The following is a 25,996-nucleotide window of genomic DNA, read 5'->3' as shown; positions in this document are numbered from 1 at the left end:
AGTATTTGCCCCCTTTCTGATTTTTTTTTTATTTCTTTGCATACATGTCACACTTAAATGATTCAGATCATCAAACAAATGTTAATATGACACACAGATAACCCGAGTGAATACAAAATGCAGTTTTTAAATGATGGTTTTCCATTTATTAAGGGAAAAAAAGATGTCCAAACCTGCCTGACTCTGTGAAAAAGTAATTACCCCCCTCAACCTAATGACTGCAGTTGTTGCCGCCAAGGGTGGCACAACCAATCAAGTGTTGCGATAACCGGCAATGAGTCTTTCACATGGCTGTGGAGGGATTTTGGCCGACTCTTCTTTGCAGAATTGTTTTCATTCAGCCACATTGGGGGGATTTCCAGCATGAAGGGCCCGTGTGAGGTCATCATAAAGCATCTCTATCAGATTTAAGTCCGGACTTTGACTAGGCCACTCCAAAACCTACATTTTTCTTTGTTTGAACCATTCAGAGGAGGACTTGCTGGTGTTTCGGATTGTTGTCCTGCTGCATAACCTAAATGCACTTAAGCTTGAGGTCAGGAATTGATGGCCGGACGTTCTCCTTCAGGATTTTCTGGTAGAGATCAGAATTCATGGTTCCATCAATGATGGGAAGTCCTCCAGGTCCTGAAGCTGCAAAGCAGCCCCAGACCATCCCCCGACCACCACCATGTCTCACTGTTGGGATGACGTTCTTGTTATGAAACGCTGTGTTCGTTTCATCCACATATAACGGGACGCACACTTCTGGCTTTGGCTTTGGAACTCTCCCATGGACGCCATTTTTGCCCGGTCTCTTTCTTATTGTTCAATAATGAACACGGATCTTCCCTGAGGGAAGGGAGGCCTGCAGATATTTGGGTTATTTTATGACCTCCTGGATGAGTCTTCGTTGTGCTCTTGGAGTCATTTTGGTCGGCGAGCCACTCCTGGGAAGATTTACCACTGTTCTAAGTTTTCTCCATCTGTGAATAATGGCGCTCAGCAATTGGGTGAAGTCCCAAAGTCTTAGAAATGGCTTATTAACCCTTTCCAGACTGATACATGGCAATTTCTTTGTTTCTCATCTGTTCTTGAATTTGTTTCGATCACGGCATGGTGTGTGGCTTTTTTAGATGTTTTAGCGTGCTCGTGCTTTAGCGTGTAAACACTTGAAGGACCGATCTCCATCTTCTGTGTGCTCTGCTTGTTTGTCACCACACAAATGGATTGGGGACCATGTTCTTCATCCAGGCAGATCCCCCATCTGTTGTGTCCGGCCTTTCACCACACAAATGATTTGGGGACCAGGTTCTTCATCCAGGCAGAACCCCAACCTTTGTGTCTTGCCTTTGGCCATAAAAATTAAGTGGCCACCATGTTCTTCATCCAGGCAGAACCCCAACCTCTGTGTCCTCTGTGTCCTGCCTTTGACCACACAAATGAAGTGGCCACCATGTTCTTCATCCAGGTAGAACCCCAACCTCTGTGTCCTGCCTTTGACCACACAAATGGAGTGGGGACCATGTTCTTTATCCAGGTAGAACCCTGTCCTTTATGTCCTACCTTTGACCACACAAATGAATTGGGGAGCATGTGCTTCAACCAGGCACAACCCCTTCATCTGTGACCTGCTTTTGACCACACAAATGGAGTGGGAACCATGTTTTTAATCTAGGCAGAACCCCACCCTCTGTGTCCTATGCGTCCTGCCTTTGACCACACAAATGAAGTGGCCACCATGTTCTTTATCCAGGTAGAACCCCAACCTCTGTGTCCTCCGTGTCCTGCCTTTGACCACACAAATGAAGTGGGGACCATGTTCTTTATCCAGATAGAACCCTGTTTTCTATGTCCTACCTTTGACCACACAAATGAATTGGGGAGCATGTGCTTCAACCAGGCACAACCCCATCCTCTGTGTCCTGCCTTTGACCACACAGATGGAGTGAGGACTTTTTGCCTCATTGAGGCATAACCGTGTCCTCTGTGACCTGCTTTTGACCACACAAATGAAGTGGGGACCATGTTCTTTATCCAGGCAGAACCCCAACCTCTGTGTGCTGCCTTTGACCACACAAATGGAGTGGGGACCATGTTTTTAATCTAGGCAGAACCCCACCCTCTGTGTCCTATATGTCCTTCTTTTGACCACACAAATGGGGTAGGGACCATGTTCTTCATTGAGGCAGAACCCTGTTCTCTGTGTCCTCTACCTGTTGGAATGGGGACCACAAGCTGCATCACTACCCAGAAGAGCTGACGCTCTACGTGACTTTTGCTGTGCTCCTTTCCTGATTCAGCTTGATGGGCCCAGCAAGTGTCAGAAGGTGACAACATCTTCTCTCATAGAGCGACAGTCCTGAGTAAGTTTCGGGGGGCCGAGTCCTTCACACCGCTACACTCTGACTTCTCCGATATGGACCCACAACATGACCAATGGGAATGTCCAGGGTGACCCTTGTGGCCGTGTCCGCAGCCCTGATACCCCCCTAGGGAAAAGAGACAGAGATGTGAGAAATCACGTGACATGGGGAGGAGGGACACACTGGGGAGACCCCCCCCCCCTCCATCCACTTACCTGGCATTGTGCCTCCACATCCACAGCGAGCGTCCTTCTGACCTCCACTGGAGCAGAACGTACAGCAGTGGTAGATGCCGGGGTGGGAGCGCGGGGTGCCTTTCACTGTCACATTAAAGGGGGATCCCTGGGGGGAAGATAATAACAGGTATTAACCCCTTCAACTCTCTTTAGCTGTACACCCCACACGGAATAGAGCAAAAAAATAAGTAGTTTTACTGTAAATAGAAAGTATACATTTTGTTCTGTATGTTTAGAATTACTCGGATGCTTCCTTTTATTATTTTTTTTCCACATTTTTTTGTTATGTGAAAAAAAAAAACACATGAAAGCAAAAACAAAAAGAATAATGGTAAAAAAAATTGAAATAAACAGGACACCAATGAAGCAACACCCCAAATAATCAATACCCTAATCCACCAATCCAATACATAGGCAGACTGAGTAAACCACACGATAACTTTCTCAGTGGAAAAGACTCCTGAATATACCCAAGGGGCTGCGCATAACTTACCTCCAGCCAATGAATCCCCTAATCACAGCTCACTTACTAGACAAGAACAACGGGACATAGGTAACACTGCGGATCCATAGTCCTAATAGGCCCGAAGAAGGTACGAATGATAGGTCTGAGTAAGTGCATGCAACTCGTCCTGGTCTATGGGGACGTAATGTGGCACGGAATTTGAGAATACCTGTTCTTTCTGTTACAACCATTAAAGTGGTTGTAAACCCTTACAAACCACCTTGACCTACAGGTAAGCCTAGATTAAGGTTTACCTGTAGGTCCAAGAAATATCTCCTAAACCTACACGGTTTAGGAGATATTTGCCAAAACACAGGCACCGCTGTCTACGGCGCATGCACTGGGCACGCCGCTGTCAACGGTGATATGCCGCGAGTGGCGGGTCCCGTGTGCATGCGTGGGAGTGACGTCATCGCGGCTTCGCCGAATGACAGCGGCGGAGCGGCGAGACCCACCGAGAAGATGGATGCTCCGGACTACATGGGACAGCGGTGACTTCGGTTGGCTCCTGTGTCAGGTAAGTGACACATAATGGACTACTATGTGATGCGATGCGATGCATAGTAGTCCATTATGCTTTACCTTTGCAGGGAATGAAAGAGGAAGTAAACCCATCAGGGTTTACTTCCTCTTTAACCACTTCCCGACCAGCGCACGACCATGTACGTCGACAGAATGGCACGGGCAGGCATATTGGCGTACAGGTACGTCCAATATTCAATGCCGCCCTGCCATCGGGAGCGCGCTGCCGGCGGCGTGCTCCCGCGCTGCCGGCAGCGCGCTCCCGCGCTGGTCGGGACCCCCGTGAGTCCGGTCGCGGGACCCGCGGACTCGATCGCCGCGGGCATCCCCGCGATCATCTCACGGAGCGGCCGAATGGAGGAAATGCAGAGTAAACAACATTTCTCCATTCTGCCTAGCAACTAGTGACGCTGATCTCTGCTCCATGTGATTGGAGCAGAGATCAGTGTTCACTAAATGAAAGCCCAGCCCCCCCACAGTTAGTAACACACCCCTAGGAACACTTAACCCCTACACTGCCACCCACTGGTTAACCCCTTCACTGCCAGTGCCATTTACACAGGAATCACTGCATTTATATAGCACTGGTTGCTGTATAAATGACAATGGTCCCAAAAATGTGTCAAAAATGTCCGATGGGTCCCCCACAATGTCGCAGTCACAATAAAAATCGCTGATTGCCGCCATTACTTGTAAAAAAAAAAAAATTATAAAAAATTATTAATAAAAATGCTATAAAACTATCCCTATTTTGTAAACGCTATAACTTTTGCGCAAACCAAACAATAATCGCTTATTGCGATTTTTTTTTTACCAAAAATATGTAGAAGAATACGTATCGGCCTAAACTGAGGGAAAAAAATGTTTTTTTATATATTTTTGGGGGATATTTATTATAACAAAAAGTAAAAAATAATGCGTTTTTTTCAAAATTGTCGCTCTATTTTTGGTTATAGCACAAAAAATAAAAACCGCAGAGGTGATCGAATACCACCAAAAGAAAGCTCTATTTGTGGGGAAAAAAGGACGTCAATTTTGTTTGGGAGCCACGTCGCACGACCGCGCAATTGTCAGTTAAAGCGACGCAGTGCCGAATCGCAAAAAGGGCTCTGGTCTTTGACCAGCAAATTGGTCCGGTCTGCAAGTGGTTAATGTTTCTGTGCAATGTGTATGTTCAATGTGCATTGTCATTTTCTCTATGTAAACAATAAAAACTTTATTGGGAAAAAAAAAAAATTGTTATAATTTATTTCACATAAAATAGAGACTTATTTTGGTGATATTTAACTAGCTGCCGACCACCCGCCGCAGTTGTACTGTGGCAATTTGGCTCCCCTTCGCGAATCGCCGTCATTGTACGCCGGGCGCATACACAGCGACTTGTGGGGGCACGTATCTATTCACAAGCTTGGGGAGCCAACCAGCGGGTCCGGCAGCCACCCGCAATCGCTAAAGAAACAAATCCCCGTTCTGTCAGGGGGAGGAGAGACAGATCGTCTGTTCCTAGTGATTAGGAACAGTGATCTCTCACCTCCCCCAGTCAGTTTCCTTCTGCCCACAGTTAGAAACACCTCCCAGGGAACACTTAACCCCTTGATCGCCCCCCTAGTGTTAATCCCTTCCCTGCCAGTGACATTTATACAGTAATCGGTGGCCATTTATAGCTCTGATCTCTGTATAAAAGTCACTGGTCCCAAAAATAAAAAAGGATCTGATCTGTCCGCCACAATGTCGCAGTAACGCGAAAAATTGCAGATCACCGCCATTACTAGTAAAAAAAAGAATAATAATAATAAAAATGCCATAAAAGTATTCCCTATTTCGTAGACGTTATACATTTTGCGCAAACCAATCAATATTCGCTTATTGCAATTTTTTTTTACCAAAAATATGTAGAAGAATACATATCAACCTAAACTGATGAAGACTTTTTAATAAATATATTTTTTGGATATGTTTTATGGCAAAAAGTAAAGTTTTTTTATTTATTTTTTTTTTTTTTAATTGTCGATCATTTTTTTGTTGAAAGCGCAAAAAATTAAAACCGCAGAGGTGATCAAATACCACCAGAAGAAAGCTCTATTTGTGGGGGAAAAGGACGCACATTTTGTTTGGGTGCAACGTCGCACGACCGCGCAATGGTCAGTTAAAGTAACGCAGTGCCGTATAGCAAAAAATGGTCATGAAGGGGGTAAATCCTTCCGGGACTAAAGTGGTTAATGATGTATTAATGATTACAGAGCTGCATTCATTTGAGTCTTTTATATCTGCCCGGAGTTCAGCTTTAGGTTCTGTGATGGTTGGAGACATATATGACTGTGGAGGAGGGGTGATCAGAGAGAATCGGAGGTCATGTGACAAAGAACACCGTTGTCTCACCTTGATGTGACGGCCTTTTACACACACGCTGACCGACAGCTGTCCCACCTCTGTGGGGGTGTAGGAGATCTGGAAGGTTCCGTCATGGTTATCCTGGATGGAGGGTTGGAGAGATCTGCCAGACAGAAAACATAAAACATTTACAAGTGTAGGGATTGGGGTCCTCCCAGTAGGAGGAGGGTCTTCATTGTAGGGATTGGGTTCCTTACAGTAGGAGGAGGGTTTTCATTGTAGGGATTGGGGTCTTAACAGTAGGAGGAGGGTCTTCATTGTAGGGGTTGGGGTCCTCACAGTAGGAGGAGGGTCTTCATTGTAGGGATTGAGGTCCTCACAGTAGGAATAGGGTCTTCAATGTAGGGGTTGGGGTCCGAACAGTAGAAGGAGTGTTTTAATTGTAGGGGTTGGGGTCCTCACAGTAGGAGGAGGGTCTTCATTGTAGGGGTTGGGGTCCTCACAGTAGGAGGAGGGTCTTCATTGTAGGGGTTGGGGTCCTCACAGTAGGAGGAGGGTCTTCATTGTAGGGGTTGGGGTCCTCACAGTAGGAGGAGGGTCTTCATAGTAGGGATTAGGGTCCTCACAGTAGGAGGAGGGTCTTCATTGTAAGGATTGGGGTCCTCACAGTAGGAGGAGGGTCTTCATTGTAAGGAGTGGGGTCCCCATAGTAGGAGGAGGGTCTTCATTGTAGGGATTGGGGTCCTCACAGTAGGAGGAGGGTCTTCATTGTAGGGATTGGGGTCCTCACAGTAGGAGGAGGGTCTTCAATGTAGGGGTTGGGGTCCGAACAGTAGAAGGAGTGTTTTAATTGTATGGATTGGGGTCCTCACAGTAGGAGGAGGGTCTTCAATGTAGGGGTTGGGGTCCGAACAGTAGAAGGAGTGTTTTAATTGTATGGATTGGGGTCCTCACAGTAGGAGGAGGGTCTTCAATGTAGGGGTTGGGGTCAGAACAGTAGGAGGAGAGTCTTCATTGTATGGATTGGGGTCCTCACAGTAGGAGGTGGGTCTTCATTGTAGGGATTGGGGTCCGAACAGTAGAAGGAGTGTTTTAATTGTATGGATTGGGGTCCTCACAGTAGGAGGAGGGTCTTCATTGTAGGGGTTGGGGTCCTCACAGTAGGAGGAGGGTCTTCATTGTAGGGGTTGGGGTCCTCACAGTAGGAGGAGGGTCTTCATTGTAAGGATTGGGGTCCTCATAGTAGGAGGAGGGTCTTCATTGTAAGGAGTGGGGTCCCCATAGTAGGAGGAGGGTCTTTATTGTAGGGATTGGGGTCAGAATAATAGGTGGTGGGTCTACACAGAGAAGAGAGCAAATAACTGGCTGCTGTAAAAGGCTCATACCAGTGTCCTGATTATCAGTGCTGCCAATCAGTGCCCACAAGTGCTACCAATCAGTGCCTCCTCATCATTATCCCCAATCAGTGCCTCCTCATCATTATCCCCAATCAGTGCCTCCTCATCATTATCCCCAATCAGTACCCGCCAGCGTCAATCATCAGTGCAGCCTCATCAGTGAGGGAGAAATATTACCTGTTTGCAAAATTTTAGAGCAAACTATGAAAAAGTTTTTTGTTTTTGCTTTTTTCAACATTTTTGGACTTTTTTTAAATTTATTGAGCAAAAAATAACCCGCAGTGATTACATACCACCAAAAGAAAGCTCTATTTGTGTGAAAAAAAAAAAAAAAGATAAAAGATGTAGTTTGGGTACAGCGTCACATGACCGCACAATTGTCATTCAAAGTGTGAGAGAGCTGAAAGCTGAAAATTGTCCTGGGCAGGAAAGGGGTAAAAGTGCCCGGGAAGCAAGTGGTTAAAGAAATGGTCTAATGACACGGTCCCATTAAGGATGGTCCCCGTTGGCAATGCCTCTCTTATATCGTCTCATCTGGCCATCACTGGACCTGCAATGATGTAATCTGATCTCCCTGGACCTCCTAAACTGGCATCTCATCTCCCTGGACCTCCAATACTCATCTCCCTGGACCTCCAATACTCATCTCCCTGGACCTCCAATACTCATCTCCCTGGTTGGGTTGTATGTATACGTCAGTATAACCAGGACAGAGCTGACCTAGGTGTCTTCTCACCTGCCGGACTCTTTGTGTAGAACGGTGACTCTCGGCTCTTCCCGCGGCTCTTCCACTTTGTTCTTAGAGATGAGGGTGAAGCTACATAGAGCCCCCAATGACCCGGAGTGAAGCCCTGGAGATACAGATAATGTACATTGAGCAGTGCAATATATGAGGATAATAAACTGTATCTCTGGGTCTAAGCGAGGAGTAATGTCCAGGTATGAAGCTGTGCTCCTTAAAGGGCTGGACCTCTAGGAGACTGGTAGGAGGTTGAAGTGATTGTGTATCTCAGTGGTCATCATCCCCGTCCTCAGGACCCACTAACAGGCCAGGTTTGCAAGATAACTGAAATCCATCCCAGGTGATATCATTTGCTGATCAGTGATTGCCGTATTCTAGTCTGCATCTCCCCCCCCCAGGGTAATACATAAAACCTGGCCTGTTAGTGGGCCCTGAGGACAGGGGTGATGACCACTGGTGTATCTTAGAAGATATAAAATCACCAGGACTCCGAATTGATGTGCATCACATATTCATTGTGGAAAAAAAAAGTGTCATATGGGTCAAAAGGCTACCAAAATGCAATAAAAACATATTAATTGTGGGAAGCAAAAAAAAACATGCTAATAATGTAAGTGCTGGATCAGCCGGTGTGGCCTCCGCCCAGAGGGTGGGTTCAGGAGTCCTACATAGCCTGACCATTGTCCAGCCACGGTGAAACTGGTAAAATTTGGTTTCTGCATACCGGCTGGATATGCTTATATGGGGGAACTGAAAGGGTATTTTTGAGGCACTTTTGCTCTTAGATTATTTCTGTTTGTTGCCTCACACATGTAGCACCCTCCTAGTTAAGTTGCTAGTTAGGTTAGGAAAATTTAGTTAGCTCTACAGTGATCAGTTGGGCATCTTGTGATTATTTTAGGCTGTTCCTTGTCTCGCTGGTTGCAGATAGACACCATGAATGTTGTCCCAGCCAATCCCTGGGGGAGGGTTCCAGTAGGTGGCTGGGAGGGGGCATAAATCGTTTGAGGCTGTCAGGAGCATCTAGTGCCCCTGCTCCTCATTCTAGAATCCTGGTTTTGGCTGTGGCATTCTCCTTGTCTGTCTCCCCACCTGCAAGGTGATTAATGTGGCCAATCTCTGGGTGGAGACCAAACCTTATTTAACCACCTCCCGCCCGGCCTAAAGCAAAATGAGAGCCGGGTGGTGGTTCAGTTATCCTGACTGAACATCATATAACGTCCAGCAGGATAACAGCCGCCGCGCCCCCATCGTGGCGATCGGTGGTGCCGTGTGTCCGTCTGATACACCGCTACACCGATCTCAGTAAAGAGCCTCTGACGGAGGCTCTTTACCACGTGATCAGCCATGTCCAATCACGGCTGATCACAATGTAAACTGTATTGATCGGCTTTTCCTGACTCGCGTCTGTCAGACATGAGTAGAGGAGAGATGATCGGCGGCTCTCCTGACAGGGGGGGGTCTGTGCTGATTGTTTATCAATGCTGCCCCACTGTGGATAACCACATTGGACCACCAGGGAAGCTGCCAGGACCACCAGGGAAGACCCTAACATGTGGATGGCCAGGTATGTCCCCCATGGCCATTCACATATGCCAATATATGTGCAATATATGCCAATCAGTGCCCACAATTGGGCACTGACTGACACCATTATGAATCAGATCAGAGATGCCCAGCAATGCCACCCATCAGTGTCATTAGTGCCACCCATCAGTGTCCATCAGTGCCCACCTATCAGTGACCATTAGTGCCCATCCATGCCACCATAAGTACCCATCAGTGCCACCTATGCGTGCCCATCAGTGCTGCCTAAAAGTGCCCATCAGTGCTGCCTATAAGTGCCCATCAGCACTGCCTATCAGTGCCCATCATCAGTGCCCATCAGTTCCACCTCATTGCTGCCATCTCGTCGGTGCCCCCGTATTAGTGCTCGTCAGTGCAGCCATATCAGTGCCCGTCATTGAAGAAGAAAACGTACTTATTTACAAAAAATTTAACAGAAATAAAAAGGTTTTTTTTTTTTTTCTGTCTTTTTTTTTTTTTTGCGCAAAAAAAAAAAAAAATCGCAGAGGTGATCAAATACCACCAAAAGAAAGCTCTATTTGTGGGAACAAAATTATAAAAAAAAATTGTTTGGGTACAGTGAAGCATGACCGCTCGATTGTCATTCAAAATTGTGACAGAGCTGAAAGCTGAAAATTGGTCTGGGCAGGAAGGGGGTGTAAGTGCCCGGCATTGAAGTGGTTAAAGCGGTAGGAGTCCGCCGTTTTTTTTTTTTAAAAGCCAGCAGCTACAAATACTGCAGCTGCTGACTTTTAAAATAATGACACTTACCCGCCCAGCGCGCCCGCGATGTCGGCACCCGAAGCCGATCTCTCGATCATCTCTCGGGTGCTGCCGCCGCCATCTTGGGTATGGGAATCAGGAAGTGGAGCCTTTCGGCTTCATTTCCCGTTCCCTACTGCGCATGCGCGAGTCGCGCTGCGCAATAAGGATGGTCCCCGCTGCCTCTGGGATCCGTGTGTTTCCCAGCAGACAGCGGGGGACCTTCGGAAAGGGGCGTAGATTCTGCAGAATCTACGCTGGAAGTGGGTGCAGATATCTGTACTGTACAGGTACCTGCACCCCCCTCCCCCCTGAAAGGTGCCAATTGTGGCGCCGGAGGGGGGGAGGATTCCAATGAGCGGAAGGCCCACTTTAGGGTGGACCTCCGCTTTAAGCTAGCCAAGCCTGCAGTCTCATGCTTGTGATATTGTGTGTGTTACGTGTTCCTGGCTCCCCGTTTTCCCTGCTCTGTTAGATTGGATTCCCTCATTGACGACCTCAGATCAGATATAAACTATTCTCTGAACTCTGCCTGCCTTTGACTTCGGACATTAACATTTCTGAAACTTCCCCGTCTGCCAACTGCTAGTACCCGTTTGCTTTGCTCAGTTTGCGCATGCCCTGGCTTCGTAGCCAGGCTCTATAGCATTGTGTATAAGTCCTGGGGGCAACCGAGTACTGGTAGGCCTGCTTCCCTTATGGGAAAGAGGGCTGCTATGGGTGAAGATTACAGAAGCTAGTTATAGCGTCTGACCACCTGCGTTAGGGGTAAGCGTGACAGAGGCCTGCTCTTGTCCAGGAGGAGAAGACCCCAGTCTGAAGGCCTGCTACCCTTCTGGGCCGCCCAGATATGCTTTTCTTCTGCTCATCAAGGTTCCAGTTGGGTTAGCTGTTGGCCTATTCTACTGATTTTTTTCTGGGGTTGATCAAGGGATTTCTTTTGGAGATCTGGTTTGGAGAGTTCACGAGAGGCATGTGTGGCTGATATTGGAAGGAAGCATCCAAATATCTAAAGGACATTCTTGAGTAGAGACTGAAGTGTGAGATCCCAGTGACTGGTTACTACTGCTGTCCCTCCACAACCAGTGTCAGCCTATGCTCCAGGCTAGATATTGCCTATGGTTTCCCTGGGCAGTTCAGTCCGTCCATTGCTGTAAGGACTATGCTAGGAAGTTCTGAGGAAATGAGAAGTGGCCTCAAGTACTTACTTTGCCTTACAGGAGTGCCCCACATTTACAACGCACCCATCCAGGCTCAAGTTTAATAAAGCATCAGAAGAAGGATACCCCTGGACTGTTTGCTGAGCCTGAAGAGCAACTGCGGCTATGTGTCTGGCCTACTAGTACACCAACTGGGGAAGGAACCTTGGAAACAAAACTGGACCTTTTTATGGGGATGACTGCTACACATAATTCATTCGTTTTTAATTAGACATACCCTCCCCCCAACCTTCTCTACTATACAAGAACATTGTGCTGAGTTGTGTGGCTGTGAAGAGGGGAGTGGCTGTTACTCAGCTCTGCCAGCACAGAGCGTTGGAGTGGGAGGGCGGGGAACAGTATTTCTACCAATGGTTTCCACCAATGGTAACAGTTATTGTAAGGCACTTCCATGCAAAATTCAGCCATAAATCCTACCATGCCGGGGACTACAAAGGTTTAAGAAAAGGTTTTAAGACTTCAAGTGGGGTTTAAACCAATAATCTGATTGGTTGATAACTTCTCTTTTCCACACTTTTTGCAGCATAGTCCCTGAAATCTCACCTTGCCCTTTGACCTCGCACCTCTTGGGGTCGACCCCTCCTCTCTGCACAGCACCGTACACTTGGTAACCTTGGCACAGCCCCGCTTCTTCCAGCGGACTGAATCGGATACCGACGGGCTCCACTTGCTCCGGCTTGCTGTGATCCCCATGGCTGAGATCTTTGAGGCGGCTCAGTGCCAGGACCTTGGCGCGCACAATATGGTGGTCGGGCCCACAGTGTAGAAGGCCTCGGGTAAAGCTGGTGGCGGTACGGAGGTCTGAGAGTTGCTGATGGACCCGAGCTTTCTGTAGGTTCAAGGCCTGCTCCTTCCGACGAACTTCCTCATCAATGTCACGCAGGAGGCGGAGCCTGTGCTCTTGGACCGCCTGTATATACCCCTCAGTGAAGACCTCTACCTCCTCCCGCAGCATACCCGCCCTCTGCCTCAGGTCTTCCCCCGCCCTGTAGACAGCATTCAGAGTCTTCTCCAGGCCCTCCAGCTGTGGATCCCACTTTATTAAGGCTCCTCGGAGCTGCTCCTTGTGCTTCACCGCCACCTCCACCACGGGGCGCAGCTCATGTCCATGGTGCTTGAGGAGAGCGCAATCCCGACACGAGGGAACCGCACAGACTTCACAGAATAAGCCCAGCTCCTCCAAAGGATGGAGAGAACAGTACGGCGCCGGAGAGAGCGAGGAGCCGGGAGGAAGGTCCCTGAGGAGCAACAAGCAATGAGCCGCTGTTCTCTTCTGCCGCCTGTGTGGAGGGAGAATAAAATGACCATTAATGTCCTTCTACCACTCAACCCCTCACCTCACATCAAATAGCGAAGTGTGAAAAACTATGAAAAATACATTTTTAAGGAACAAGTCCGTCATACAATATTTCTACAATGATGGGTTTATATATATAATACAACCATTAGTCCCTCCCCTCATGCCAAGGTGCTGGTGTACTGGGTGTAATCCTAGACTCTGACCTGTCCTTTTAGCCTCAAATCCAATCACCGTCCAAATCGTCCAGACTTCACCTCCGAAACATCTCCAAAATACGCCCCTTTCTAACCGACCAACTTTTTCACTCCCTTGACTAACTCCCTCCACATCGGCCTACCTCTCCGCAAGTTATCCCCTCTCCAGTCTATCATGAATGCCACTGCCAGACTCATCTACTATACCAACCGTTCAGTGTCCGCCACTCCTCTCTGCCAATCCCTCCACTGGCGTCCCATTGCCCAAAGAATAAAATTCAAAACACTAACAATAAACATACAAAGCCTTCACAATTCAGCCCCGAGCTACATTGCCAATCTTTTTTCCCCGAATATCACCTAAACCGTCCTCTCCACTGCTCCCAAGATCTTCTGCTCTCAAGCTCCCTTGTCTCCTCCTCCCATGCTCATCTCCAGGACTTCTCCAGAGCCTCTCCTATCCTCTGGAATGCACTACCCCAATCTTTCCTGTTATCTTCTACTCTGTCTACTTTTAGGCCATCCCTGAAAACTCATCTCTTCAGGGGGGGCCTATCCTGCCTCCAGCTAACAACCAAATCTTCTACTCCCCTCATCCGTTCATCCCTCACAGTCAGGCATGTACTGGCCATAGGGACTATATGGAGTTTCCCGGTGGGCCGATGGCTCAGTGGGACGGTTTCAGTGACAGCCAGTGGCATCACTGGGGGGGACTTTTGGGGCTATAGCCCTGAATCTGGGGCCCATAGCCCAGAGTCAGTCCAGGAGTCCCCAACCACAGGGTCCCAGCCCACTACCTGCCCTCTTTCTGGTGTCCCTGATGTAAGGAGGGGCTCTCTGGGGACCCGGATGTAAGCCGGAGGCTCTCTGGGGAACCTGATGTAAGCCCCTGTACACACGGTCGGAGATTTCCACAACCAAATCCGTCGGATTTTGCCCGTCGGATTTAGTCTGACGGATTGTGTCCGAAACTGTTGCATACACACGGTCGGACAAAGTTGGCGAAAAATCCGATCTTTCAGAACGTGATGACGTAATTTCGTTACGATGGGACTACGTTCAGGCTAGTAGCCAATAGCTTTGATGTAGGAATTTGATCTGAGCATGCGTGGCACTTGGTCCGATCAAAATTCTCTACACATGATCGGAGTATGTCCAATCAAACCAGTTGGTGGGAAATATTTCCAACATGTTGGAAAATTGAATCAGTCCGATGCATACCACACACAGTCGGATTATCCGACAACATGGTCCGATAGGACACATCCCGACGGATTCTCTGACCGTGTGTACAAGGGCTAAGAGAGAGTCTCTCTGTGGACCCGGATGTAAGGGGGGGCTCTGCGGGGGCCCGCATATAAGGGGTTGGCTCTCTAGGGACCCTGATGTAAGGCGAATGATCTCTGGGGACTCTGATGTAAGAGGGGCTCTCTGGGGACCCTGATGTATGGGGAAGGCTATATGGGGACCCTGATGTAAGGGGAGCCTCTCTGGGGACCCTGATGTAAGGGGAAGGCTATATGGGGACCCTGATGTAAGTGGGGGGCTCTCTGGGGACCCAGATGTAAGGGGGGCTCTCTAGGGGCTTTTTTGCCCAATTGCGTACAGTTTATATACTGTTTTTTGCGTGTTTGCAAAATTAAAGTGGGCCGGTCTGGATGAAGTCCAGGGCCAAATTTTTGTCCCAGTCCAGCCCTGCTCACAGTCTCTACCTTTTGTTTCACCAGCCGCTTCCCGCTTAGATTGTAAGCTCCCAGGAGCAGGGCTCCTCTGACCCTCTTGTTTTGAATTGTACTGTCTCCCTACATTGTAAAGCGCTGCGCAAACTGTTGGCGCTATATAAATCCTGTATAATAATAATAATACACAGTTCACAGTTCACTCAGGCACTATTTTATGTATATTTTTCAGAGACAGTTGTAATAATTATTACCCTCTCTGCGGGTCTCCCTGGCCATATATGAGGGCAGACCGGCATTGTCTGCGATGTGGATCAATGGAAAACATTGTGTGAGAAAGATCAATCCCATTTGGTGTAGATGTTTCCTTTTCCCCCTTTTTTTGGAGGTAAGGGGAGGTTTTAATATCTGGGCCTTGGAAAGGGATGGGGTTTGGCCTTTTTTTTTTCTCTCTCTCTCTCTCTCCCCCACTTCATGCACTTGCAATCTTTTATACTATATCATTGTTTTTCATGGTTGTTGTTCTGTTATTTATTAATAATTTGTAACTTTGATGTGTTTTTCTTGTGCATTGATTTTTCTTTTTATGTATAGTTTAAAGAGTAACATATTTGCTGTTCTGTGATATGAATATCTCTACTCCCTTGTTCCTGAAGAAGCCGATTATGGCGAAACATGTTGAACGTACTGGGATGGAACCTCTTTTGGTCTTTAAAGAGAATGTCACCTGCGTTTAGGCAATAGGTGTCAATTATAGACCATAGGGAATTGTATTAAAATGTTTGACTATTTTTTATATTTTGTGTAATGTATATGAAATAAATTTGTATATTTTTTTAGAACACCTTTTCTTATTTTTCTTTCAATATTTGGTGCCGCAAAAGTCCCTTACCTCCAAACTTTTTGTGTCAATAATAATAATAAGTTTTATAGCTATAAAAATATGCAAAAAATAAAAATAAAAATCTATATGCTTTCCGGTAAGGCTACTATTTTTGTTACAAAGTTACAGTTTTGTACAATTTCCTGTAATTATTCGGTGCCGTATTATTGATAATGAAGCAGAAATTGGTATGTGTGTGAGAAAAGGGGAAGTGTCTATTCTGTGTAGTCGGGTTTGCATTCAATGGGTACCGCGCTGTCACTGTGCAGAGACCACCGCAACCGCAGACACCCAGCACTTCGCAGTGTACAGATATAACCCTTCGTGGTATTAGCCTCACACCCCCCCCCCCCCTTCTTTGTATACAATTGAGGCTTTGGGTAAAAAAAGGCTCTTTTTTTTTAAGTTCATATTTGTCTTCCCTGGTAACCCCCTCCCCCATCCCCATCAACAAATGAATATCAACTTTAAGTACAAGCTTTCCATTTTAATCACATACTTTATTTTAGTCCCAGTGATGTCACCACTGGGTCTCTATAGTTCTCTATGGAAAACAGAGGACAGAATAAGACTTGGGAAACTTAACATTAATAATCACCGGGACCAGATGGCTTGCACCCGAGGGCACTTAGGGAACTCAGTCAGGTAATTGCCAGACCATTGTTACTAATTTTTACTGACAGTCTACTGACTGGAATGGTACCAGCTGATTGGAGAAAATCCAGTGTAGAATCAATATTTAAAAAGGGCCAAAAATACATCCCTGGGAATTACAGACCAGTTAACCTAACATCAATAGTATGTAAACTCTTGTAGGGGATGATAAGGGACTATATACAAGATTTTAGTAATGAGAACGGTATTATTAGCAGTAATCAGCATGGATTCATGAAGAATCGTTCTTGCCAAACCAATCTATTAACCTTCTATGATGAGGTGAGTTGCCAGCTAGATAAAGGAAGGCCCATAGACGTGGTGTATCTAGATAAAGGAAGGCCCGTAGACGTGGTGTATCTAGATAAAGGAAGGCCCGTAGACGTGGTGTATCTAGATAAAGGAAGGCCCGTAGACGTGGTGTATCTGGATAAAGGAAGGCCCGTAGATGTGGTGTATCTAGATAAAGGAAGGCCCGTAGACGTGGTGTATCTGGATGAAGGAAGGACCGTAGATGTGGTGTATCTAGATAAAGGAAGGTCTGTAGACGTGGTGTATCTAGATAAAGGAAGGCCCGTAGACGTGGTGTATCTGGATAAAGGAAGGCCTGTAGACGTGGTGTATCTGGATAAAGGAAGGCCCGTAGATGTGGTGTATCTAGATAAAGGAAGGCCTGTAGACGTGGTGTATCTGGATAAAGGAAGGCCCATAGATGTGGTGTATCTAGATAAAGGGAGGCCCGTAGACGTGGTGTATCTGGATAAAGGAAGGCCCGTAGACATGGTGTATCTAGATAAAGGAAGGCCCGTAGACGTGGTGTATCTGGATAAAGGAAGACCCGTAGATGTGGTGTATCTAGATAAAGGAAGGCCTGTAGACGTGGTGTATCTAGATAAAGGAAGGCTCGTAGACGTGGTGTATCTAGATAAAGGAAGGCCCGTAGATGTGGTGTATCTAGATAAAGGAAGGCCAGTAGATGTGGTGTATCTAGATAAAGGAAGGCCAGTAGATGTGGTGTATCTAGATAAAGGAAGGCCCGTAGACGTGGTGTATCTAGATAAAGGAAGGCCCGTAGATGCGGTGTATCTAGATAAAGGAAGGCCCGTAGATGTGGTGTATCTAGATAAAGGAAGGCCAGTAGACGTGGTGTATCTAGATAAAGGAAGGCCCGTAGACGTGGTGTATCTAGATAAAGGAAGGCCCGTAGACATGGTGTGTCTAGATAAAGGAAGGCCCGTAGACGTGGTGTATCTAGATAAAGGAAAGCCCGTAGACGTGGTGTATCTAGATAAAGGAAGGCCCGTAGACGTGGTGTATCTAGATAAAGGAAGGCCCGTAGATGTGGTGTATCTAGATAAAGGAAGGTCCATAGATGTGGTGTATCTAGATAAAGGAAGGTCCGTAGACGTGGTGTATCTAGATAAAGGAAGGCCCGTAGATGTGGTGTATCTGGATAAAGGAAGGCCCGTAGATGTGGTGTATCTGGATAAAGGAAGGCCCGTAGATGTGGTGTATCTAGATAAAGGAAGGCCCGTAGACGTGGTGTATCTAGATAAAGGAAGGCCCGTAGACGTGGTGTATCTAGATAAAGGAAGGCCCGTAGATGTGGTGTATCTGGAGTTTGAAAAAGCATTTGACACAGTTCCCCATAAACGTTTACTGTACAAAGTAATGTCGGTTGGCATGGACCATAGGGTGAGTACATGGATTGAAAACTGGCTACAAGGGCGAGTTCAGAGGGTGGTGATAAATGGGGAGTACTCGGAATGGTCGGGGGTGGGAAGGAGGTCCCCCAGGGTTCTGTGTTGGGACCAGTCCTATTTAATTTCTTCATAGATGACCTGGAGGATGGGGATGGGGGAAACAGTTCAATCTCTGTATTTGCGGATGATACTAAGCTAAGCAGGGCAATAACTTCTCTGCAGGATGTGGAAACCTTTCAAAAAGATCTGAACAAATGAACGGGGGGAGGGGAAACTAGATGACAAATGAGGTTCAATGTAGAAAAATGTAAAATAATGCATTTGGGTGGCAAAAATCTGAATGCAATCTATAGACTGGGGGGAGGGGAACCTCTGGGAGGGGGGGAGTCTAGGATGGAGAAGGACCTGGGGGTCCTAGTAGATGATGGGCTCAGCAATGCCAAGCTGCTGCTAACAAAGCAAACAGAATATTGGCATTAAAAATGGATCAACTCCAGAGATAAAATGATAATTCTCCCCTCTACAAGACTCTGGTCCCGCCGCACCTGGAGTATACTGTCCAGTTCTGGGCACCAGTCCTCAGGAAGGATGTACTGGAAATGGAGCGACTACAAAGAAGGGCAACAAAGCTGATAAAGGGTCTGGAGGATATTAGATATGAGGAAAGGTTGTGAGCTCTGAACTTATTCTCTCTGGAGAAAAGACGCCTGAGAGGGGATATGATTTCATTATATAAATACCGGACTGGTGACCCCACAATATATAAATACCGGACTGGTGACCCCACAATATACAAATACCGGACTGGTGACCCCACAATATATAAATACTGGACTGGTGACCCCACAATATATAAATACCGGACTGGTGACCCCACAACAGGGAGAAAACTTTTTTGCAGAAGGGAGTTTATTTAACAAGACTTGTGGCCACTCATTAAAATTAGAAGAAAAGAGGTTTAACCTTAAACTACGTAGAGGGTTCTTTACTGTAAGAGCGGCAAGGATGTGGAATTCCCTTCCACGGGGTAGGATAGGTTTTTATTTTTACAGTGATATTATTATATTTTTCTTCAAACCTTACTTACTGTTCAATGGGGCCTTATTACTATTATACAGGATATATATATATATATATAGGGCCATTGTGTATAATATATACAATCGTGTATACTATAGCGCCAACAGTTTGCGCAGTGCTTTACAAAATGAAGTCAGACAGTACAGTTACAATACAGTTTGGTAGAAGAGGAATCCGAGGAGCTCTACTCAGTTATCTGCTTAAAAGAATGTCCTGAACTCTTCTCTACATTGTATCTGTCGGGATCTCCAGTCCTTCCCACGCATGTTATCCGTGTCATACACACAACACTCTTTAGCGGATACAATATTGAGCCTCTGAGTATCAGATGTCCACCAGCTCAAGGCCTCCACCTCCTTCATTATATATAGACAGAGGGAGTCTGCACTGCCTGGCCTCCATCCCAGAACACCCCCCTCCCCCCTCCCATGGAAATCTCAGCAAATATTATCAGATACAATTCTGGGTGTGATGGATGTGCGAAGTCATCGTATTATATATTCCACATCTCCGTCTATGCGACACTTCCCCGAATGATACAATCTGTACACACATATACAGTATATATATATATTGTATCTCCTTCCCCTGTATTACTGATCTGATTCCTTCTAGCACAATGAAAACATATAATTATGGACCCGCGCTACTGAAATAAAAAAAGGTGAATACTAGGGCTGCTGCTGTAGTGCAAGGTAAGTACCCCAAAAAAGTGACAAAAGGATTTTAAACTCAGCGCTGCCCCTGTAAACTACGAATGTGCCTATATGCATACATCAACGTGTAGTATAATAACAAGTATAACAAAATAAAGTGTTTAGTGCCAATATAAATAAAGTGCAATCAATAAAGTTCATCGGTTGTGAAATCCAAAAAAGGATTCATTCTGGTGACACATTGGAATGTGTTTCCGGTGACTTCCTGTGTTGGTACAGTGCAAATAAAGTTCATCAAATGTGGAATATTTGAGTTGATAACACATTAGGATATAATTCTAGTGACTTCCTGAGCTCCCCTCCTGGGTCTCCACTCACCAGATGCAGTAGATATAAAAGCCTGTATATCAAGATGCCTTCTGTCCACCGAGTGGGTTTGGTGTGCCGGGCCTTTAGGGGTAGGCTCTCCTATCCTCTTCCACTAGGTTAGGGTACTACACCACTTTACACGATCAACGGCCGTTTCAGCGGTGGACGGAAGTCATCTTGATATACAGGCTTTTATATCTAATGCATCTGGTGAGTGGGGACCCAGGAGGGGATCACAGGAAGTCACTAGAATTCTAGCACAATACTTCAATGCAGGGGCAGACTGACAACTCATGGGGCCCCCAGGCAATAGGAGCTTATGGGGCCCCTAGGCAATCAAAGATTATGGGGCCACACAGTATACACAAACACACACAGTATACAATCACACAGTATACACAAACACACACAGTATACAATCACACATTATACACAGACATGTTTCTATTGGCTGAGAAGGTACTGGAGAGGTGGGGCAGCTATAATCTCAGGATTTTTAGACCAAAAGGATGTCGGTAAGGGACATTTCAGTGACAGATGTAAATAAAACACAGATTTTTACATACTGTCCCTGGTCTTACTGAGGCTGGCAACCCTGATGCAGTCCCCTAGTGGCCCGGGGCCCTCGAGCAATGCCCGAGTGGCCGAATGGTCAGTCCGCCCCTGCTTCAATGATATGTCCATCTAAAACTCTTCTTTCTAGTTTTTAGAGGAGTGGGGAAGTATTCGAACCCTTCTCAAGGTTTTATTGCTACCCGAGTCTCCATTAGAGTGATTTCCCCTCAATTGTCATCCTGGTGACAACATTTTAGCAAACAGGAAGTGAGGGGAATTCTCCAACATCAACACCGACCGTGAGAATTAAAGTTTTTATTTTTAAAGGAGTCGAGGAAGGACTGAGCTCCTGGAATAGTTCGATTTTTGTCCCTATTGCAACAACAACACAGACTTCTGTACAAAGACTTCTCTTTATTGGAGTAGGAAGTAAATCTCTCTAATGGAAGCCCTGGGGTTACAGTAAAAACCTGACAGGGGTTCTTATCCTTCCCAATCCCAACCAGAACTAGAAAAAACTTTTGGTTGGACTTAACCATTTGCCGACCGCGCTGAAGCCGAATGACGGCTACATTGCGGCTGTCCAGTTCTGGGACACTGTCATACATCATCCTCTCGTGATCATGCCCACAGGATGCCCGCTGAAACACGTGGGCAGCGCGCTCTGTGATCGCAATGTCCTTCGGTTACTGCTGATCACAAACTGAGGTCGGTGGCTCTTTACCATGTGATCAGCTGTGGCCAATCACAGCTGATCATGATGTAAACATAAGCCGGTTATCGGCATTCCTTTCCTTGCACTGACAGTATGAGGAGAAGAGAGACAATAACCGGCTTGTGTAAAAGGGACATCTACACTGATAATCAGGACAGTGACTATCAGTGCCCTGATTATTAGTGCAGTCCCAACAGTGCCAACCAGTACTGCCAATTAGTGCTCACCAGTGCTGCCAATCAGTGGCCCCTCATCAGTCTCTCCTATCAGTGCCACCTACTGGTACCCATCAGTGCTACCTATAAGTACCCATCTGTGCCTCCTCATCAATGCCCCCCAATGCCACCTCATCAGTGCTCATCCATGCCACCTCATCAGCGCACATCAGTGAAGGAGAAAAATTACCTGTTTGCAAAATTGTATAACAAAGTCTTAGATAATCTGAATATCTGATTGGTTCTTGTGGCTGATGTGCCCATGTGCTCCCCTTTCCCCACTCACCTGTGCGCCTGGCAGCAGAACTCGCACATGTTGATCTTGCACTCCTGGCAGCGTCTCTCGCCCTTTCCATCCACGCAGAGGTCACATGGCATCTGGTGCCCTCCGCTCCTCAGCCGCTCGCGCAGCACCTCTGTCTGCGCCAGCATGTCGGGTAAGAAATCCTTCACTCCCCCCGCTGGCAGCGCCACCTCTGAATCGCACACCGGACACAGGAGGCTCCTCCGTTTCTGCCCCTTCTCCAAGGTGGTGAAGGGCTCCAGCTTGCTCAGGCAGCCCATGCAGAGGGTATGCAGGCAGGGCAGCACCCGGGGGTCTGAGAACATCTCCTGGCACTGTGGGCAGTGTGCCCGCAGCTCCGCCGAAATATCATCCAGAGCACCGGACTTCGCCATCTTATCAAAGTCAAAATTCTGTAAAATTCTCCAGAAAAAAAAGAAGAAGAAGAAGATGAGGCCAGAGAGACAGAAACTAACAAAACAATCCAAAATCTCCCATCCAGGGAGCACAGATCCTTTCCAGGGTGCCCAACGAGAATGAAATGGTACAACAGAAAAATAAGATCATTAGAGAGGTCACCAAATCCAGCAGAAGGTGCCAAGAGAGATCACTAGATACCACACACTCTAAGAGAAGTCATCAGGTCCAACGGGAGATCCTAAGGGAGGTCACTAGGTCCAATAGTAGATCCAAAGAGTGGTTAATAGGTCCAACGGGAGATCCTAAGGGGTGGTCACTAGGTCCAATAGGAGATCCAAAGAGTGGTTAAAAGGTCCAATGGGAGATCCTAAGGGATGGCCACTAGGTCCAATAGGAGATCCAAAAGAGAGGTTAATAGGTCCAACGGGAGATCCTAAGAGATGGTCACTAGGTCCAATAGGAGATCCAAAGAGTGGTTAATAGGTCCAATGGGAGATCCTAAGGGATGGTCACTAGGTCCAATAGGAGATCCAAAAGTGTGGTTAATAGGTCCAACGGGAGATCCTAAGGGATGGTTATTAGGTCCAACAGGAGATCCTAAGAGAGGTCACTAAGTCCAGCAGGCGATCTTGAGAGGTCACTAGGTCCAACAGGAGATCCAAAAAGTGGTTACTAGGTCCAGCAGAGTATCTAAAGATTGGTTACTAGATGCCACACGTGGTTCTAAGAGAGGAGTCACTAGATCCAGCAGAGTATCCTAGGAGTAGTCAATAGATCCCGCACAACCTCAGATCAGGATTTTATCATTCAGTGTGGAGTGTGGCTCAGCAACAGAAAAGGTTTAAGAAGACCCCGGTACGGAGGTCCCTGGTTTTAGTGGTGGAGTCCCTGGTTTTAGTGGTGGAGTCCCTGGTTTTAGCGGTGAAGTCCCTGGTTTTAGTGGTGAAGTCCCAGGTTTTAGTGGTGGAGTCCCTGGTTTTAGCGGTGAAGTCCCTGGTTTTAGCGGTGAAGTCCCTGGTTTTAGTGGTGAAGTCCCAGGTTTTAGTGGTGGAGTCCCTGGTTTTAGCGGTGAAGTCCCTGGTTTTAGCGGTGAAGTCCCTGGTTTTAGTGGTGAAGTCCCTGGTTTTAGTGGTGAAGTCCCTGGTTTTAGTGGTGGAGTCCCTGGTTTCAGTGGTGAAGTCCCTGGTTTTAGTGGTGAAGTCCCTGGTTTTAGTGGTGGAGTCCCTGGTTTTAGTGGTGAAGTCCCTGGTTTTAGTGGTGGAGTCCCTGGTTTCAGTGGTGAAGTCCCTGGTTTCAGTGGTGGAGTCCCTGGTTTTAGTGGTGAAGTCCCTGGTTTTAGTGGTGGAGTCCCTGGTTTCAGTGGTGAAGTCCCTGGTTTCAGTGGTGGAGTCCCTGGTTTTGGTGGTGGAGTCCCTGGTTTTAGTGGTGAAGTCCCTGGTTTTAGTGGTGAAGTCCCTGGTTTTAGTGGTGAAGTCCCTGGTTTTAGTGGTGGAGTCCCTGGTTTCAGTGGTGAAGTCCCTGGTTTTGGTGGTGGAGTCCCTGGTTTTAGTGGTGAAGTCCCTGGTTTTAGTGGTGGAGTCCCTGGTTTCAGTGGTGAAGTCCCTGGTTTCAGTGGTGGAGTCCCTGGTTTTAGTGGTGGAGTCCCTGGTTTCAGTGGTGAAGTCCCTGGTTTTAGTGGTGAAGTCCCTGGTTTTAGTGGTGAAGTCCCTGGTTCCCTGGTTTTGGTCTCCTGTGACTTTTCCTGCAGTAACATTCCTGGGCCGGTCTGTACAGGATCCTCATGCAGGCCTCACACCGCCTGCCCTCCCCCTCCCTCTCCCAGGAGTCTGAGAGTCACTCTGGACAGGAGCAAGGTGCAGCTGTGTCAGCGATGACGGGGTTAATCCTGGGCACATTCCCAGAATTCCAGCCCCCCTCCCCCCCACTCTTCTGATCCTGGAGGACTGGACACACCTTACAACCCTCCCACCATAAGTATAGAAAGAGTACAAACTTTAATCAGAACTTGTGTCTGTGTCCCCGCTGGGGAGATTCACCCTCTTCTCACCCCGTGGCCATTGTCACCGAGACAGAAAGTGTGCGGATGTATTATGTGTAATAGAAGGATGTTTTCATTTCAGTAAATAAACAACATGTGATCTGTGTGATGTGGTGATTGGTGGAGGTGTGACGGATATTCCATGTACGTTACATTGTATCCATTCACCCCGTCACAGCATTAGATTGGATACTTTATTATCATTGTATTCAATACATCAATATTTTACATTGTAGCTCTCTGACCTCAGCACTACCTACCTACTGTACCCTCACCGGACACTTTATTAGGTGAACCTTGCTAGTAGTGGGTTAGACCCCCTTTAATAGGTCCCCCTTGCTAGTAGCGGGTTGGACCCCCTTGGCCTTCATTCTTGGTGGCATAGATACAACAAGGTGTTGGAAACGTTCCTCAGAGATTTTGCTCCATAGTGACATCACACAGTCGCTGCAGATTTGTCGGCTGCACATCCATGATGCCAATCTCCCGTTCCACCACATCCCAAGGGTGCTCTATTGGATGAGATGTGGGGAGTGTGGAGGCCATTGGAGGACAGGGACCTCATTGTCCAGTGGTGAGATGATTGGAACTTTGTGACATGGTGCATTATCCTGCTGGGAGGAGCCATCAGAAGATGGGGACACTGTAGTCATAAAGGCATGGACATGGTCAGCAACAATACTCAGGTACCTCATCCCCCACACCATTACACCCCCCACCACCAGCCTGAACCGGGGATAGCCCATCCCCCACACCATTACACCCCCACCACCAGCCTGAACCGGTGATATCCCATCCCCCCACACTATTACACCCCCACCACCAGCCTGAACTGGTGATAGCCAATCCCCCGCACCATTACACCCCCAACACCAGCCTGAACCAGTGATAGCCCATCCCCCGCACCATTACACCCCCGCCACCAGCCTGAACCGGTGATACCCCATCCCCCGCACCATTACACCCCCACCATCAGCCTGAACCAGTGATAGCCCATCCCCCGCACCATTACACCCCCACCACCAGCCTGAACTGGTGATAGCCAATCCCCCGCACCATTACACTCCCACCACCAGCCTGAACCAGTGATAGCCCATCCCCCGCACCATTATACCCCCCACCACCAGCCTGAACCGGTGATACCCCATCCCCCACACTATTACACCCCCACCACCAGCCTGAACCGGTGATAGCCCATCCCCGCACCATAACACCCCCACCACCAACCTGAATCAGTGATAGCCCATCCCCCGCACCATTACACCCCCACCACCAGCCTGAACCAGTGATAGCCCATCCCCTGCACCATTATACCCCCCACCACCAGCCTGAACCGGTGATACCCCATCCCCCACACCATTACACCCCCACCATCAGCCTGAACCGGTGATAGCCCATCCCCCACACCATTACACCCCCCACCACCAGCCTGAACCGGTGATACCCCATCCCCCATACCATTACACCCCCACCACCAGCCTGAACCGGTGATATCCCATCCCCCGCACCATTACACCCCCCACCACCAGCCTGAACCAGTGATAGCCCATCCCCTGCACCATTATACCCCCCACCACCAGCCTGAACCGGTGATACCCCATCCCCCACACCATTACACCCCCACCA

At 47.5% G+C, this 25,996-nt stretch overlaps 1 protein-coding gene across 1 annotated transcript; it reads right to left on the bottom strand.

Annotated features, from left to right (window-relative positions):
* Positions 1-123: 123 nt before the first annotated feature.
* Positions 124-23,321, bottom strand: TRIM45 (tripartite motif containing 45). The gene is made up of 6 exons (XM_077479509.1): positions 21,916-23,321; positions 12,170-12,906; positions 8,073-8,187; positions 5,988-6,102; positions 2,561-2,687; positions 124-2,471 (listed from the first exon to the last, which is right to left on the bottom strand). The coding sequence occupies exons 1-6, from the start codon at positions 22,305-22,307 to the stop codon at positions 2,326-2,328; spliced, it is 1,632 nt and encodes a 543-aa protein (XP_077335635.1). The 5' UTR covers positions 22,308-23,321; the 3' UTR covers positions 124-2,325.
* Positions 23,322-25,996: the final 2,675 nt, after the last annotated feature.

This window comes from Lithobates pipiens, unplaced genomic scaffold (genome assembly GCF_037356315.1).
Source record: "Lithobates pipiens isolate NorthernLeopardFrog02 unplaced genomic scaffold, aLitPip1_a1.2 Scaffold_16, whole genome shotgun sequence".
In the NCBI taxonomy this organism is placed as follows: Eukaryota; Metazoa; Chordata; class Amphibia; order Anura; family Ranidae; genus Lithobates; species Lithobates pipiens.
Note: the sequence above shows the minus strand (reverse complement) of the source record. Positions and strands in the feature narration are given on the sequence as shown.

Excerpts from the sequence above, each read along its gene's own strand:
- TRIM45 (XM_077479509.1), bottom strand. The coding sequence starts at position 22,307 with ATGGCGAAGTCCGGTGCTCTGGATGATATTTCGGCGGAGCTGCGGGCA. Across the intron at positions 2,688-5,987 it reads TAAAAGGCCGTCACATCAAG|GGATCCCCCTTTAATGTGAC; the intron begins GTGAGACAACGG and ends TCTTCCCCCCAG. Across the intron at positions 2,472-2,560 it reads ATGTGGAGGCACAATGCCAG|GGGGGTATCAGGGCTGCGGA; the intron begins GTAAGTGGATGG and ends TCTTTTCCCTAG.